Source organism: Caretta caretta, chromosome 2 (assembly GCF_965140235.1).
Source record: "Caretta caretta isolate rCarCar2 chromosome 2, rCarCar1.hap1, whole genome shotgun sequence".
In the NCBI taxonomy this organism is placed as follows: domain Eukaryota; kingdom Metazoa; phylum Chordata; order Testudines; family Cheloniidae; genus Caretta; species Caretta caretta.
This window is the reverse complement of record NC_134207.1, coordinates 248,435,159-248,453,060: the sequence shown is the minus strand read 5'-3', so window position 1 is coordinate 248,453,060 and position 17,902 is coordinate 248,435,159. Positions and strand designations below refer to the sequence as shown.

The 17,902-nt window shown below is 41.8% G+C and overlaps 1 protein-coding gene across 12 annotated transcripts in view; it reads right to left on the bottom strand.

Moving 5' to 3' along the window:
* Window positions 1-206: 206 nt before the first annotated feature.
* Window positions 207-17,902, bottom strand: part of DIP2C (disco interacting protein 2 homolog C) — a 483,413-nt gene continuing 465,717 nt past the window's right edge. For all 12 annotated transcript variants that reach the window (XM_048837652.2, XM_048837656.2, XM_048837651.2 and 9 more), the window contains 2 exons: window positions 14,851-14,974; window positions 207-3,403 (listed from right to left, as the gene is read on the bottom strand). In XM_048837652.2, coding sequence (XP_048693609.1) covers window positions 3,151-3,403; window positions 14,851-14,974 — 377 coding nt within the window. In that variant the 3' untranslated portion in view covers window positions 207-3,150. The remainder of the gene's footprint in view (window positions 3,404-14,850; window positions 14,975-17,902) is intronic.

Below are 17,902 nucleotides of genomic sequence, written 5' to 3'. Positions count from 1 at the left end.
AACATTTGTTGCCATATGAAAGTCCTTTAGCAATAAATGCTCACACCAGTATTTAAACATTGTTAAAAGTATAATGATCTTACTAATAAATTATGCAACAAGAGAGGTAAACAAAATAAAATTACAATATAGCTATCAGTATTCTTCCAAAGAACCCATGTGGATTAGGAAACCTCATTTTTAGATGACTAATTAAGAAACTGCTATTTTCAGAGCAACAAAAATAAAAGCTTTTATTTGTTCATTTGAATATAAAACAGGCGTTATCACAGATGTACAAAGCGTACTGGTGGTTTAACATACAAGAAGATTGCTGTCCTTTGCACATAAAAACTTTTGTTAAACTGTGATTGGCTGAGTTACATGAATTTCTCTAACCAGTCACCACACTCTATGAAATAACGCTGCTAACATTCAACTGATAAAAGGGACAGTCTTCCCTTGGGTAAAGTGTCAAGCAGGATTAAATATATATAATAAACAAGCACCATGAGGAATCTGCTCCTGTTTGATTAGTTTTGTGTTTAAATGTTCATTGTGTACCCTCTTTTTGTGCATGTGCATCAAATTGATTACATGGTTTTGTCTGACTTCAAAAGCACAAGGTCACAAGACAAACATTTTATACATTCTCATGAATGGTTTATCTACAGTACAATTTCTAATACAGAACGATCCTTCTTTATTGCTCAGTCTGATGGTACTTAGTGTTTCCTTCCTTTTGCTTGCATAACCAAACTAGAAATTCAGTTTATCATTTCTCTTAACTCAGAATTTAACAACCACGGATGACAGGGTGCAGAAGAGATCTGTTATTCACTGTGTTTCACAACTGCATTCACAGTTGTTTTTCCTATGAATGTGAAGTTGACTTGGTGAAGGTTAAAGTGATGTTGTAAATGACTGCTAAATTTGTTTTGCAGTACTGAGATCAGCAATAGCAGGACTTCACGAGTTAGTTCACATGCTGCAATTATGGTTGTCATCAATCAACATCTTTTCTGAAACCTTACAATAACTTGCCATTAAGAATGGATTTTATTCTTTCTGGGGAGCAGAAAAAGGAGTGAGAGAATATAAGAACTGGTCTTCAGAGCATGAGTAGAAATATTCACAGGACAGTGAAATCTGAGAGTGGTGTGAAATAAAACAAGTCTTACATAGTAAGATGCTCTGTACTGTACATGCAGACTAAAATGTCCCTATCTTTTAAAGAGATTTTAAACAACCAACACTGTGTCTTAGAAGCCAAACAAAACTATCATTAGCAGGGGTCCACTGCCATAGATATTTTCCAAAGGCAGACAAAATACGTCCCTTATGCGTGTTATAAAAATGATTACGTTTGCCCTGCAACAACCTTAGTCATGCATATCTGGTCATGAGAGTCAGCACATGAACATATTTTGGACATTAAGAAAAGCATTCTTGGACTGCTGCTGGTAAACCCCACTCTTGATCACACACAGGTCAACTCAGTTACAAGGGAATGAAGGGACTATGAAAGTTAAAGGAAATAAAGACACCGGAACGGGAAATTGAAGATCTAGTTTACCCAAAGGCAGTAAAATAAAGGCAGCTGTGATAAATGTTTTCCCACTGTTCCCTACTGATGGCCTCAGTTCTGAGACCTTGGGACTCAGTTCCTTAAAACAGGCATTTCAGTTCCTCCGTTAGTTCACTTGGTCTAGGGACTTGTTAGGAGATGCACAATTTGTGCTAAATCAATTGTAATGACTACATGTTATTCTCTGTTGAAGAATAAATTAAAGACCGTTAAAACAATAGTTTTCTATAAGTGTAAACTGGATGTATTAGCCACCAAGCTACGTGGACCAGCTGAGAGGCAAATTGATAACTCTATGCAAATAACCACCAAAACCTTTCCTTATCACAACAAAAACACCAACTGAAATGATGACAAAAATTGTGCAACAAAGTTATGCAGCTACAAACCAGTGCTATTCTTCAACCTGCCTTTTCTAAAGTCTAACAAGTGTATGCACATGCCAGCACAAATATTGATTGTTGACTCCATGGCAAAGAAAAAAAAAATCGTATAGTGCATCTTTAGTCTTAAATTCATTCACTGCCTTAAAGGCAGCAATAATTCCACTTGCTGGTATCTAGAGGGTTTTTTTTTTTTTTTTTAGACAGGGATACTTAGCAATCCAGGATTGCTTTTTCTCAAAAAAATTGTGAGCAACATTTGGTTATCTACAGTGGGAGACACCATGCAAGTGACAAGTACTGCATTTTAAACTTTAAAATCTTTTTTGTCATTAGTGAATTTATATTTCATATATATATATTTGATGTGATACTATCCACTCAAGATAATACAACACTTTGTTTTTATATTAGCAAACATTACAAGAGATTAATATTCTTGAATGTTTTTTTCTTTTATACTTCTAAAGAGATCAAAATAAATTAAACATTTTGTACATAATTACAGAAGAAGTAGTTAACTTATTTTATCTTTTTAGTTTAGTACAAAGATATTTGCAAGTTCATTGCCGAAATACACCTTATTTATAAATTTCTTCCACTCTAACACTAGTATCAAAGGCTCTTTGGCCTTTGTGCTTTTGACATCTCTGACAGAGAAAGCTGCTAGAACTCTAATTGGAAGGTGCTATTTTGGGCATTTTCCTCGTACCTCTACATAGTTTCCTAAAATGGTGGGATCTAAAATGGCTTAAATTAGTAATGGATCTGTATTTGTATGTTTTTTTATGACGCATCAAAAACAACTGAACATAATTCTTTGTCATCGTATATAAATTGTTAAAAAGAATCCACTTGGAGGGCAGAATAAAAAAATTAGCTACTTCAGCTTTACTCAACATAAAATACAAAGCCACGTTTACTCAGAAAGCAGTTTCATCCAATAAGTAAAAAAAACCTAAAATGGGCTTTTCCAACAAACTGAAGGGCAGTACTTCTTAGTCCTTCTGCGTTAAAATTTAGTGGTAAAAGAAAACACATTTCACATTTTATTTCCTGCAAACCATGACTGCTTTGAAAAGTCATAATAGATACAGTTCCATTCTGATGAGTATCACCCTCTTATCTGCACATTTTTAGTGGACACCAAAAAATTGTATACATCTATAGTAAAGTCCATGGAAGCCTTAAGATACAAGACTACATGTTGTAGGCCACATAGATGGGATCTAGCTGGTCTGCCAAAAATCCATCTCGTAGGTGCATACGTTGTTTCTCTCCACGGGAGTTGATAGGAATTACACCAATGTCCACCACCACCACCACCCCTACAATCAGATAGTGTTCCTCCAGGACCACATTGGTGACTAAAGGAACCAGGTCCAAGGCTTCTTGCTCTGATCCATCCAGCTCAACTACAACGACCAACAGATTTGTCCAGGTAAACACCGCACTAGAATACACAAAAAACATAATTATTAGAAGCTTTATGAGTTTTTCTCCCAGGCTGACACATCCATGTTTTATCCACAGTGGGTGTTTCAAATATACTGCACTTCCTGGCTGCTTTCCACAAGGGTATCACAGACTGCAGGAGAATTCATTCACAAGTAGAGACACAAACAGTCCTGTTAGCTGCTGTTTTAATACTATGTTTTGGGGTCTCTCCCCACCCCCACCTTTTCTTTGTTGCTGAGAAAAGCGAAGGGAGTGACAGCTTCACTTTTACATATAGCATATACACTGATACAAATAGTATGTATAACATGTAGTTATACATACTAACTAAATGCTACTGACGTCTCATTTATTTTCTAGCTAAGGATAACAGGTTTAAATGTCACGCTTTATTCCACACAAATAGAGCATAACAATTAAGGGCCCATTCTTTCCCTTCACATCTGGAGCACGGAAGGGGAGCGTTCCGGCACGTTGGCATGTTCTTCCCTCCAGTCCAGTCCCCTCATCCCATCCCAAACTCCTCCAGAGCCTCAGAACTCCCACTGGACTGCTGCAAGTTTGAGGCTCCAACATGATGCAGTCTCACATTTATTCACAGATTTTAAGGATCATGTAAGTGCTTGTCTCTTTGGAGAGTTGGTGCGCGGGAAGCTGGGGTGTAAGTTTACAGCACTCTAGTGTGCCATGCCACCCGGCTACTGTGCACGAAAAGTTCTGTAAAAGTTCAGATCAAAGAGCGCTAAGAAGCTTTTAGTGCACGGTGTCAGGGACCACACAGACGGTGCACGGCAGGCTACAGTACTGTAGCTTTACACCCCAGCTTGCTGCACACTGAGACTTACATCCACAAGTGGAGTTAGGGGTGTGATTCCCAGCTCACGTAGACATACTCATGCTAGCTCTCATTGAGCTACAGTGCTAAAAATAGTGGCCTAGGCAGCAGCGAGTGGTGGCCTAGGCTAGCTGCCCCGAGCATGTATCCACAGGATCCAGGCAGCTGTGGCAATCACATCACTAGCTCCAAGTGTAGACATAGCCTGACTCTGTATAGACATGCTCTTAGTCTGACCTGTTACAGAACCCAGGTTATAGAATTTCGACTGGGTAATTTGCACATCAAGCCCAGTAACTTGTGGCTGACCTACAGCATCTCTTATCTATGGCTGCAAATACACACACCTTCCACACCTAGACCCACACAAAGAGGGGTAGTGTGCAGGCACAGAGAGGGGTCAGCTTGTAGTGATCCAGAAGAGTGTCATCAGCTGGACCCTTTGACCTCAGCAGTGCTAGAATACCACCGTTACAGTGTCCATTAGCCAGGGAGAATATAGTACAGTAAGGTTAAGTACAAACCCCATAGCAGTCACTTATTCCATGTGCAGTACTGACCTTTTATTCCCTTACTGTAGTAGACTTGTGTACTATTTTCTTAAATTGCATTACCTACTGACAGCCATGTACAATCAGGTGAAGATTCTCTAGAACCTCACTGAGCCCCAGAAGTATGCAATTGTATTACATCCCGAGGTCAAAACTCCAATTCAGAGTGCCCTTGTCCCATCAAATTTTAAAACTCTGAAAATACAGGTATTTTGGAAACTGCAGAACACACACAATTATCCACCCATGCCCAGAATTTAGAACATGTGCTTTATCCTAAAGTTTATACGAGTATCTTTCAGGAGAGAGGTATTTAAAAATATTTGTTTTTAAACCCCACAAAGTTTTGTTGGATTAAATTCTTTTGTGCTCATTGGCTTGGAAAGTCAGTGGACAGAAGCAGACAGGCTGAGTGGCTGCCTTCTGCCTCCATTTTGCTAAAAAAAAAAACTACTTTGATTTATAATTATATTTTAGCAGAAGGTCTAATGAGTTCTGAATGATGTTGAATATTAACAAAGTACAGTGGTCAGTCTGAGAAGATGCCTCTTTCTCTCTCATAAGCCTCTGGAACATTGATGGATTGCTTTATATATATACCTTACTGTTCAGATGACCTGAATTAACATTTGCAACAAGAAATCCAAAAGAAAAGTTACTTTAAAATAATAATGACATCCTGGTTTTCACCTACCAGGATGGCCTTCCTGGGGAAGTAGCTAGATCTCACAGCTTTCCCCGCCCCCCCCCCCCCGCACTTTCTTTCCTACTCTTGAAACCAGCAAGGTTAATATTCCATCCTTGGCCACTTGCTACATCAAGATGGTGTGGCATTTCTAGGGCCATCTGTAGATTACAGTAGAACAGGCTAAGGCTAACCACAACTACAGTGTAAATTATTGACATTTTCAGTTGTAAGGGTCAAGTTCTAAATATTATTTTAATGCTTTAATTAGATCATGCTTTGATGTTCAGGAACAACCCAGCATTGAGAATGCAGTAGAAAAGGGTGGTTTGTTTTTATTTCTAGTTTCTGAAACAGAGGAAGACACAGAAGAAACCTTATTTCCCTAGACAGATCAGAAACACCAGCCCTTTTATAAGCAGGATTTTGTTTGGAAGCTATTTTAACTGAACTATTTAACAGAGGGAGTCTATCTAGCAACACTACATGTAAGCTTCATGAAAGTGCAATTTTGCTGGTACACAGTCCTGACTGATTCTAGGAAAGCATGAAAGGTCCTATTTCCATTTGATTTATTGGGGCTTTCTAAAAAAACTGAAACAAAACAAAAATTAACGGTTAAATCTAAACATTTGAAATAGTTCAGACCCTTTGGAATGTAATTTGAAAGTTTCTCTGGCATTGTTTTTCTAGACAATGAATTAAAACAGAATAGAGCTTGGGATGCTGGAACCTCATTTCAAATGCAACGGCTAGAACTTGCTGGTGACAGACACCTCTCTGTACAGTCAAGGATCATATTATATTTATGCACTCCACACAGAGACCCTTTAAAGTCACGTTGAAGTTGCAGACATGTATCAGTGTTTTGAATACGTATTTGCTTTCTAGAATTGTTGAGTTAAAAAAAAAATTAGGAACCCATGAAGGTTGCATTTCCACAACAAGGCCGAGTCATGCTCTGTAGACACAACAAAAGCCAATGAGTTGGAAACTGCTTCCCTCCTGCAAATCCAGCTATATTCCATTGCACTAACCTCATCAGGAAGTACAAGTAAGTGGCTGTAACGCTTCAGAAGGGATTGAGCTATAATAACATATTTCAAAATGCATCCAAAATGCTTCCTGTGGGTTTACACATTCTGTCATAGTGCACAGAGGGAATGCCACTTCCTTTCAAATGCAATGAAGACATATGCTCTGTTCCTCTTTCCAGGGTTAGAAGTTTAAATGAGGCAGCATTGTGTATTCTTAATTAAATTACAAGCACGTCCATAATTTCTTAAGGTTTCTTACATTATTTAAAATGTTTTCAAAATGCAAGTTTTGCCAACATTGATGCATAGCTAAGTCAGGCATCAGACAGAAATGGATTCTTTAACATCACATGGTAAATACAGGTGGCTACTGAACAGTGTCTTTAGTGGTTCCTCTCTAAGTGGGTGGGGGAACCTGAGCACTTAGCAAACTGGGCAGTCACAACACAGGCCCCACTTAACTAGGGGGGCTCTTCCCTTTGAGAGCCTCCTAAATTCTCTCTAGTTGGTGGGATAAAAATGAGTCATAAACCCTCACACACTCAGGGATACTCCCTCCTTGTAGTCTCAGCAAAGAGAGGGGTGAGGTGATGAGTCTACAGTGTTACCAATGATCCAGCCCTGACATAATGAGTTTGGGGAAATTGCTCTGGCTGGGTCTCTGAGGCAGGTTTAGTCTGTCTGTCTTACCCTGGGGGTTCACTGTACTCTGCCCAGGGTTGGGGTGAAGGTCTCCTGCTTAGGAGTTCCCTCTGCAGCTTCAGGAGTTGCTCCTGCAGTCTGCTGCGTAGGGCAATCCGGCTCCTTCCCTCCACTGACTGCACTTTCCTGCCTTTTTAAGGCTTCCTCATTCCTTAGCGTCTGAGGATAGGACAAGAAGCAATGGGCTTAAATTGCAGCAAGGGAGGTTTAGGTTGGACCTTAGGAAAAACTTCCTAACTGTTAGGGGGGTTAAGCACTGGAACAAATTGCCCAGGGAGGGTGTGGAATCTCCATCAACGGAGATTTTTAAGAGCAGGTTAGACAAACATCTGTCAGGGATGGTCTGGGCAATACTTAGTCCTGCCTTGAGTGCTGGGGACTGGACTAGATGACCTCTCAAGGTCCCTTCCAGTCCTATGATTCTATGCATTATTGACAGGGTGGGAGGGGTGGGCCTAGCCCTACCACCTTGGCCTCTCTGGCCCCTTCCTCAACTGTGTGAGGCCTTTACACTCCATCACAGTTACAGACTGTGGATTTTATACTACTGGAATTATCAGGAGAAAAGACATATCTAAAATAACTGTCCAGACCAGATACTCCTTGTCATAAATGTAAAGGGAAGGGTAAACTCCTTTAAAATCCCTCCTGGCCAGAGGAAAAATCCTCTCACATGTAAAGGGTTAAGAAGCTAAAGGTAACCTCACTGGCACCTGACCAAAATGACCAATGAGGAGACAAGATACTTTCAAAAGCTGGGAGGAGGGAGAGAAACAAAGGGTCTGTGTCTGTTGCTATGCTGCTTTTGCCGGGGATAGAACACGAATGGAGTCTTAGAACTTTTAGTAAGTAATCTAGCTAGGTATGCGTTAGATTATGATTTCTTTAAATGGCTGAGAAAAGAATTGTGCTGAATAGAATGACTATTTCTGTCTGTGTGTCTTTTTGTAACTTAAGGTTTTGCCTAGAGGAATTCTCTATGTTTTGAATCTAATTACCCTGTAAGGTATCTACCATCCTGATTTTACAGGGGTGATTCCTTTCCCTCTATTTACTTCTATTTCTATTAAAAGTCTTCTTGTAAGAAAACTGAATGCTTTTTCATTGTTCTCAGATCCAAGGGTTTGGGTCTGTGGTCACCTATGCAAATTGGTGAGGATTTTTACCAAACCTTTCCCAGGAAGTGGGGTGCAAGGGTTGGGAGGATTTTGGGGGGAAAGACATGTCCAAACTGTGTTTCCCAGGAAACCCAGTTAGAGTTTGGTGGTAGCAGTGGATATTTCAAGGACAAAGGATAAAATTAATTTGTACCTTGGGGAAGTTTTAACCTAAGCTGGTAAAAGTAAGCTTAGGAGGTTTTCATGCAGGTCCCCACATCTATACCCTAGAGTTCAGAGTGGAGGAGGAACCTTGACACTCCTCAATAAAGTTTGGACAGTTGGATCATAAATCAAATCAACAAGGTACCAACTTTCTTAACTGACTTAAAGGTGTCCCAGTGAGCACTGATTTCCTTAAGCAGAGTTGTAAAAATAGTATTTGAAATATTTTCTACAACAGAGTCTTATCACAACTCTACTGGGTAGTGGGTAGACGGTGGTGATTATTTGGGTTCACCTCTGCATCTTGCCATGAAAATGCAGCTTTAACTTGGAAATGCCTTTGTTTCTACTGTTTTGTTTATTGTGATGTGTTCTGGAAAGGTAATAAACACACACTCTTGTGTCCGTAGTCTTGAAGGTTTGTGTGTGGGAATTTCCTTGTCTAGAAATGGTCTGTCCGCTGGAAAGGAACTCTTTTCCCACAGATTCTGGGAGAGTCAAGGGGACAGAACAACCCCTTAGTCCACTGGCTGCAAAGACTCCTGCAAACCAGTCTCCACCTGCCATCCGGTGAGGCAAGTTCTGAGGTTACAAAGGTCTTAAAGGCCCTCACAAGGAAATTAAAATTCTTCACAGTTCCGGATGTCAGGAGCTCATGTTGCGCCCCTGCAGGTGTGTGTAGGAGTGGAGCTCCCATTCTGTCAACCTAATTATTACAGGACTGAGGCTCTCCATCATTACATTCATGGGGGCAGAGGGAGAGAAATGCAGGTGACAGGAGGCTTCGGGGGAAGGGGAGGGCAGTAGAGATATGAGGAATACTTTCCCCCTACTACACTGATGTGCATCCTGAGGCTTCCTGGCCCCAATGGCAGGGGAGCTGGGGATTGAAGAAATCCAATGCTGCTCCCTCTGGCTACCTCCTACTGTTTCCTGGGATCCAAGCAAAGGTTTCTGCAGCACCTCAGGAGATAAGGGATGAAGCATTCCCTGGGGCCTCTCCTTCTCTCATCCAATAAACCTTCAGATGCCCGAGTGAGACTACTATGGCTTCTCGGATGGCTTTCAGGGGACTGAAGAATCAACCGAGGCCTTGTCTACTCTTGAAAGGGTATGCTGGCATAGATATACCAGGAGAGCTGTCCTGGCACACTCTCCTCTCCCAGTGGATATCAGCTTATAACAGCAAGAGTTAAACTAGTGCCCTACTCTAGAGCTTTTGCTGTCATAGTCTTGCTCGCTTGGGTGGGAGCGGGGAAATCACATCCCTGACTGACCTAGCCATGCTAGCAAAACTTGTAAAGTGTAGACCAGGCCTAAGAGCTACAGTGATGGGAAAGGATTGATTACTCCACCAGCATCCCTTTATTGGGCTCAGGGAGCAGCTGGGGAGGGAATCTCTGTTCCCTGGAACCTCCTATGCAGGCATCAGGGAATAGGGAATAAAGTCTCCACCCCATCAGGTGGCTCTGGACAGCGAAAGGTGATTGCTAAGGATTATTGCTAATGTGCTGCTTCTCCCCACCCCCAGACCTGTTCCTGACGATGTTGCATATTGACCATCCTTACGAAGTGTGCAGGAGAGGGCTTCTCTTGTGCATCTCACAAGGCCTATACAGAGGCATGGCACCGGTTGAGGACCGGTGGCTGAAGGGAGCAGCATACGTAGAGGCCTCTCCCAGCCTGTTCACCCAGTTCCATGCAGCAAATTTGGGGAGTGAAGAATTCCTCTCCGCACCACCATCTGCTGCTCCCATCAGTCTGTAGCACTTGTGATTAATCAACAAAGAGCTTGTATCTGAGTTTGCAAAGTCACCTAAGGGATATGGATGGCCAGTTCCCAATACCTTCAATAAATGGACATCCATGTCCTGAGGTGGATCTAAAAGTCTCAGTTTACTATTTCAAGAATTGGCAACTCTTGAATGTTGACTTTACTGAACCACACTTTGGTGCAGAGTACTAGATCTGAGCTAGGGAAGAGGAGATTTTTAAGTTGTCTCTCTTCTGTTCCATTGCTCAAAAGTGGTAAAACCATATTAGAGGACTTCTTGAATTCCAGTGGACACCATTATTTTAAAGGTGTTCTAATTCACGAACGCTTTGTCCACATAAATTCAAATTTTGTATGTAAGTTCTACCTCAGCCTAAGTACTAACCTAACTGTTTTCACAGAATCATAGAATATCAGGGTTGGAAGGGACCTCAGGAGCTCATCTAATCCAACCCCCTGCTCAAAGCAGGACCGATCCCCAACTAAATCATCCCAGCCAGGGCTTTGTCAAGCCTGACCTTAAAAACCTCTAAGGAAGGAGATTCCACCACCTCCCTAAGTAACGCATTCCAGTGTTTCACCACCCTCCTAGTGAAAAAGTTTTTCCTAATATCCAACCTAAACCTCCCACACTGCAACTTGAGACCATTACTCCTTGTTCTGTCATCAGCTACCACTGAGAACAGTCTAGATCCATCCTCTTTGGAACCACCTTTCAGGTAGTTGAAAGCAGCTATCAAATCCCCCCTCATTCTTCTCTTCCGCAGACTAAACCATCCCAGTTTCCTCAGCCTCTCCTCATAAGTCATGTGTTCCAGTCCCCTAATCATTTTTGTTGCCCTCCTTGGACTCTTTCCAATTTTTCCACATCCTTCTTATAGTGTGGGGCCCAAAACTGGACACAGTATTCCAGATGAGGCCTCACCAATGTCGAACGGAGGGGAATGATCACGTCCCTCGATCAGCTGGCAGTGCCCCAGCTTATACATCCCAAAATACCATTGGCCTTCTTGGCAACAAGGGCACACTGTTGACTCATATCCAGCTTCTCGTCCACTGTAACCCCTAGGTCCTTTTCTGCAGAACTGCTGCCAAGCCATTCGGTCCCTAGTCTGTAGTGGTGCATGGGATTCTTCTGTCCTAAGTGCAGGACTCTGCACTTGTCCTTGTTGAACCTCATCAGATTTCTTTTGGCTCAATCCTCTAATTTGTCTAGGGCCCTCTGTATCCTATCCCTACCCTCCAGCATATCTACCTCTCCTCCCAGTTTATCCCAGTTTAGTGTCATCTGCAAACTTGTTGAGGGTGCAATCCACACCATCCTCCAGATCATTTATGAAGATATTGAACAAAACTGGCCCCAGAACCGACCCTTGGGGCACTCCACTTGATACCGGCTGCCAACTAGACACGGAGCCATTGATCACTACCCGTTGAGCCAGACAATCTAGCCAACTTTCTACCCACCTTATAGTCCATTCATCCAGCCCATACTTCTTTAACTTGCTGGCAAGAATACTGTGGAAGATCGTGTCAAAAGTTTTGCTAAAGTCAAGGAACAACACGTCCACTGCTTTCCCCTCATCCATAGAGCCAGTTATCTTGTCATAGAAGGCAATTAGATTAGACAGGCATGACTTGCCCTTGGTGTATCCATGCTGACTGTTCCTGATCACTTTCCTCTCGTCTAAGTGCTTCAGAATTGATTCCTTGAGGACCTGCTCCATGATTTTTCCAGGGACTGAGGTGAGGATGACTGGCCTGTAGTTCCCAGGATCCTCCTTCTTCTCTTTTTTAAAGATGTGCACTACATTAGCCTTTTTCCAGTCGTCCAGGACTTCCCCCGATCATCATGAGTTTTCAAAGATAATGGCCAATGGCTCTGCAATCACATCTGCCAACTCCTTTAGCACTCTTGGATGCAGCGCATCCGGCCCCATGGATTTGTGCTTGTCCAGCTTTTCTAAATAGTCCCGAACCACTTCTTTCTCCACAGAGGGCTGGTCACCTCCTCCCCATGCTGTGCTGCCCAGTGCAGCAGTCTGGGAGCTGACCTTGTTCGTGAAGACAGAGGCAAAAAAAGCATTGAGTACATTAGCTTTTTCCACATCCTCTGTCACTAGGTTGCCTCCCTCATTCAGTAAGGGGCCCACACTTTCCTTGACTTTCTTCTTGTTGCTAACATACCTGCAGAAACCCTTCTTGTTACTCTTAACATCTCTTGCTAGCTGCAACTCCAGGTGTGATTTGGCCTTCCTGATTTCACTCCTGCATGCCCGAGCAATATTTTTACACTCTTCCGTGGTCATTTGTCCAATCTTCCACTTCTTGTAAGCTTCTTTTTTTGTGTTTAAGATCAGCAAGGATTTCACTGTTAAGCCAAGCTGGTTGCCTGCCATATTTACTATTCTTTCAACACATCGGGATGGTTTGTCCCTGTAACCTCAATAAGGATTCTTTAAAATACAGCCAGCTCTCCTGGACTCCTTTCCCCCTCACGTTATTCTCCCAGGGGATCCTGCCCATCGGTTTCCTGAGGGAGTCAAAGTCTGCTTTTCTGAAGTCCAGGGTCCGTATTCTGCTGCTCTCCTTTCTTCCCTGTGTCAGGATCCTGAACTCGACCATCTCATGGTCATTGCCTCCCAGGTTCCCATCCACTTCTGCTTCCCCTACTAATTCTTCCCAGTTTGTGAGTAGCTGGTCAAGAAGAGCTCTGCTCCTAGTTGGTTCCTTCAGCACTTGCACCAGGAAATTGTCCCCTACACTTTCCAAAAACTTCCTGGATTGTCTGTGCACCATTCTGAGGCAGATATAATCTTTTTGTGGACTTTAAGAGATGTCGGGGCGGGGGGGGAGACACCTGACTTAAATTGCATACCTCAGATCTGTTACCTCATCTCTATAAGATTAAGCTCTACATAAACATGCTACATGTAGGCCATTTCATAGTGGTGCCTGCGCCATGGAGAAATAAGAAGTAAGGAGACGGCAACTATGAATTATTACCATAATTCCACTGAGGTGTTTTGATGAATGAAGCCTCAGTAAAACTAAAATCCTGCCTGCTACATTTTATGAAAAGTAAAATCCATCAATATTCCGTTTTAAATTAAACAATCACACAGTCCTTTTTCACATCTGTAATCCACGGTGTTCTACTGCTTTGTTGAGTTTTCCCCTCTCTCTGTTTGTTGTGGTTTGGTATTTTGACAGGAAGACATTTTTCTTACAAGGAGGAAACAGTTAAGAGGGTCACATAGATTGTGACTGATAATTAGAATAATGTTTAGTTCATTTGCATGCTGCAGTTCAATTAGCGAAAGTTGCATTTTATAGTAAGATACACATGTAATGATTTAATAAAATACCCTTATTAGCCAATAAAGCGCACTCTGTCATAACTATTAAATTATATTTGTATTATGGTACCACCCAATGAGGGTCAGGGTCCCATTGTGACAGGCCCCAGACAGACATATGAAAAATATGGTCCCAACTCTGAAAATCTTACATAATAAGGATGTGATCATCAACAGGATCCATGCAAGACTTTGCTTACATGGAGCTGATTACAGGACTGGGGCCTGAATTAAGATAAGGTGCAAGAAGTAGATAAAGGAGCAGGGGAGGGCAGACCACGGCTGCAGTGATAAGATGTGAATACTCATACCAGCAGCACAACTGGATTGCAATTTTGATTTTTTACAAGATATAAAATATACAAATAAATATCAGCTACCCACAGTAGCCATCTGCCTATCCACAGTCTACAGTCACCTGTATAAATTCCACTGCATAGGCATACTCGTTGCCATAATTATTGAAAATATCAAAAAATATAATGAGCAAGAGATCTGTTTTGACCAGTAGATGTAAAGTTAATGCCCTAAGTCTAGAAGAGGCTAGGCAGAAAGTGAAATATACACTGAAAATGGGTGAAGTTTTCAAAAAGCACCTAAATCTCACTGAAAGTCAATGGGACAAAGGCACTTTTGAAAATTTTACCGAATGCCTTTATACAATATTTTCTGCAAGTATAGTACTGGCCCCTTGCAAACAATTACTTATACAATATATAAATGCTACAAATTGTGTTGTAGAAACCCTCAGGAAAAGCAGATAATCACTAACTCAGCATCTTGATATTTAATCAATAATTGGTCTCAGCTCCATAATGAAACTAACTTGCTATGTTGCTTTCTAAAGGAATTCCAAAAAAGATTGAAGAAAGAAAACAAACAGCTAAGCTTCGAAACCCCACTGCTAAAAATAACTCAGAATAAAACCAAAACCCCACCAATTACCACCAAACAGTATGTTGCATGTTTTTAAAAAAAACCAAAAAGAGTAAAGAAAATTGTCTTTTCTGATAAAAACGGCTTATACCAAGTTTTAGCTTAGAGAGTGTATAATTTATGATCAAGTGATAAACTCCTGGAACACTGGTATATTTCCTAAATCAACTGCGCTATCCAAGCAAAAACACAGAAAACATCTTATAGGCTAGAGTTTGAGATAATGTTTCACAACACTCACCATTCTGTGATGCTCTTGTGTGCTCTAATTACTGATGTCTCAATATCAATTGGATGATATCTCATCCCTCGTAACTCCATGGCTTCATCTAGTGCACCCACAACATAAAGTGCATCATGTCGCTCTAGTTACAGAGAGGGAAAAGCAACGACTTAAATCTGTACTATATCAAATAAATTATACAAATATCCAGATTAGTAAAATAACAACATTCCATTTATAAAGTATCCTTGAATTTCAGAAGATCCAAAGCACATTACAAGTTATATACATTCACGATTACTGAAATACAATGTGGGATGGAGGGCAGCAGCTAATTAGGTTGCTGAGCACAACATAGGAGAAGAAGAAATTTTTAGCCAACACCGGATCAAATCTCTATTCTTATGTAGAGCAGACAGAGTGACTTGTATGGCGTTCTGTTTATCTGCCTCTGAAGGACAATGAATGAAACTGACCCTTCTGGGATTTGAATCTATCTTGCAGCTTTGAATATTAAACCACTATGGTGTCTGCCTATGATGCCGAAATAATATGCTATATTGCTGATATCAAATCACTGATTAAGACAAAACTATGACAATGTTGCAATTTGTTTGTATCATGAATTTTTATCAGTTAGAGACAAGACAAAAAAAACCAACCAGCCACCCCTAAGCTGAGATGAGAGTTCTTCTGGGATCTTAGACTTATCATAAACTAACATATGTCATCCATAAGAGAAAATATATTGGCTGTGGCAATGGCGTTTGAGTCTCAATGAAGACATCTCCCAGATGCTGTGTAGAAGAGGGACCTGTCCTTCTGAAGAGGGAGTTGAGAAAGGAAGGAGAGGGAAGTGTGCCACGACTACTTCATGGGAAGATTTATTCCACTGGAAACGAAAGACTAGAAAACACTCAGTTACTATTCTCTCAGAATAAGAATCCCTGCTGCTCCTTGGACCCCTTATAGCTTCAGAGCATTTTCCTGGATAAAATAATTAATAAAGCAAGAAAGTCCTACAAAATGATTTACAGTAACTCCTCACTTAACGTTGTAGTTATGTTCCTGAAAAATGCGACTTTAAGCGAAACCCATGTAAAGCGAATCTGATTTCCCCATAAGAATTAATGTAAATGGGGGGGGGGTTAGGAAATTTTTTTTTTGCCAGACAAAAGACTACACACACACACACACACACACACACAGTATAAGTTTTAAACAAACAATTTAATACTGTACACAGATATGATTGTGAAGCTTGGTTGAGGTGGTGGAGTCAGAGGGTGGGATATTTCCCAGGGAATGCCTTTCTGCTAAATGATGAACTAGCACTCGGCTGAGCCCTCAAGGGTTAACTCGTTGTTAATGTAGCCTCAGACTCTACAAGGCAGCAGGAATGGAGGGTGGGGAGGCAGCATGGCAGACAGAGACACGCACCCTGTGTGTGAGAGAGAGAGATGCGCATTGCCCCTTTAAATACGCTGACACCACTCTTAAGTTCACTACCTTGTTAAGTTCATCAGCAAGCTGGGATTGCAGCAGCTGCTGCCAGGAAGCTCCCTCTGTCCTCATGCCCCCCCCCCCCGGCTCTATGGAGATGGGGTAAGTGGGGTGCAGGAGCAGGGGGACACCCTGACATTAGCCCCCCTCAGCAAGCAGAAGGCTCTGGAGAGCAGCTCCAAGGCAGAGGGCAGGAGCAGCACATAGCAGTGCGGGGAGGACGAGAAGCTGGATATGAGTCAGCAGTGTGCCCTTGTTGCCAAGAAGGCCAATGGCATTTTGGGATGTATAAGTAGGGGCACAGCGAGCAGATCGAGGGACGTGATCGTTCCCCTCTATTCGACATTGGTGAGGCCTCATCTGGAGTACTGTGTCCAGTTTTGGGCCCCACACTTCAAGAAGGATGTGGATAAATTGGAGAGAGTCCAGCGAAGGGCAACAAAAATGATTAGGGGTCTGGAACATATGAGTTATGAGGAGAGGCTGAGGGAGCTGGGATTGTTTAGCCTGCAGAAGAGAAGAATGAGGGGGGATTTGATAGCTGCTTTCAACTACCTGAAAGGTGGATCCAAAGAGGATGGATCTAGACTATTCTCAGTGATTGCAGATGACAGGACAAGGAGTAATGGTCTCAAGTTGCAGTGGGGGAGGTTTAGGTTGGATATTAGGAAAAACTTTTTCACTAGGAGGGTGGTGAAATACTGGAATGCGTTACCTAGGGAGGTAGTGGAATCCCCTTCCTTAGAAGTTTTTAAGGTCAGGCTGGACAAAGCCCTGGCTGGGATGATTTAGTTGGGATTGATCCTGCTCTGGGCAGGGGGTGGGACTAGATGACCTCCAGAGGTCCCTTCCAACTCTGATATTCTATGATTCTCTGAGGGCCAGCTGAACTGCCGGCAATTGGTAGCCTCCTGGGCGGCTGCTGCACAGGGGACTTAGGGGAGCGGGGAGCTGTTGGGGGGCTGCTAGTCCACCCTGGTTCCAAGCCCCCAACAGCTAGCTGCAACGGGCTGCTCTTCCTGCAAGCAGTGGACAAAGCAGGCGGCTGCCAAACGACATTATAGGGGAGCATTGCACAACTTTAAATGAGCATGTTCTCTAATTGATCAGCAAAATAACAACGAAATGTTAACTGGGACGACTTTAAGTGAGGAGTTACTATATAAGATTAAATGCCTTTAGGAAGATCTAAATATGAGGAACTGGACAGTAATCTTAATACACAGCAATTATAAACAGGGCTTCAGACCTATCAAATTCATCTGATTAGGTTCTATTCAAATTAGGGCTGTCAATTAATCGCAGTTAACTCATGGGATTAACTCAAAAAATTAATTGTGATTAAAAATGTAATTGCGATTAATCACGCTGTTAAACATTAGAAGACCAACTGAAATTTATTACAGATTTTGGATATTTTTCTACATTTTCAAATATGTTGATTTCTATTACAACACAGAATACAAAGTGTACAGCGCTCACTTTATATTATTATTTTTTATTACAAATATTTGCACTGTAAAAATGATAACCAAAAGAAATACTAGTTTTCAATTCACCTCATACA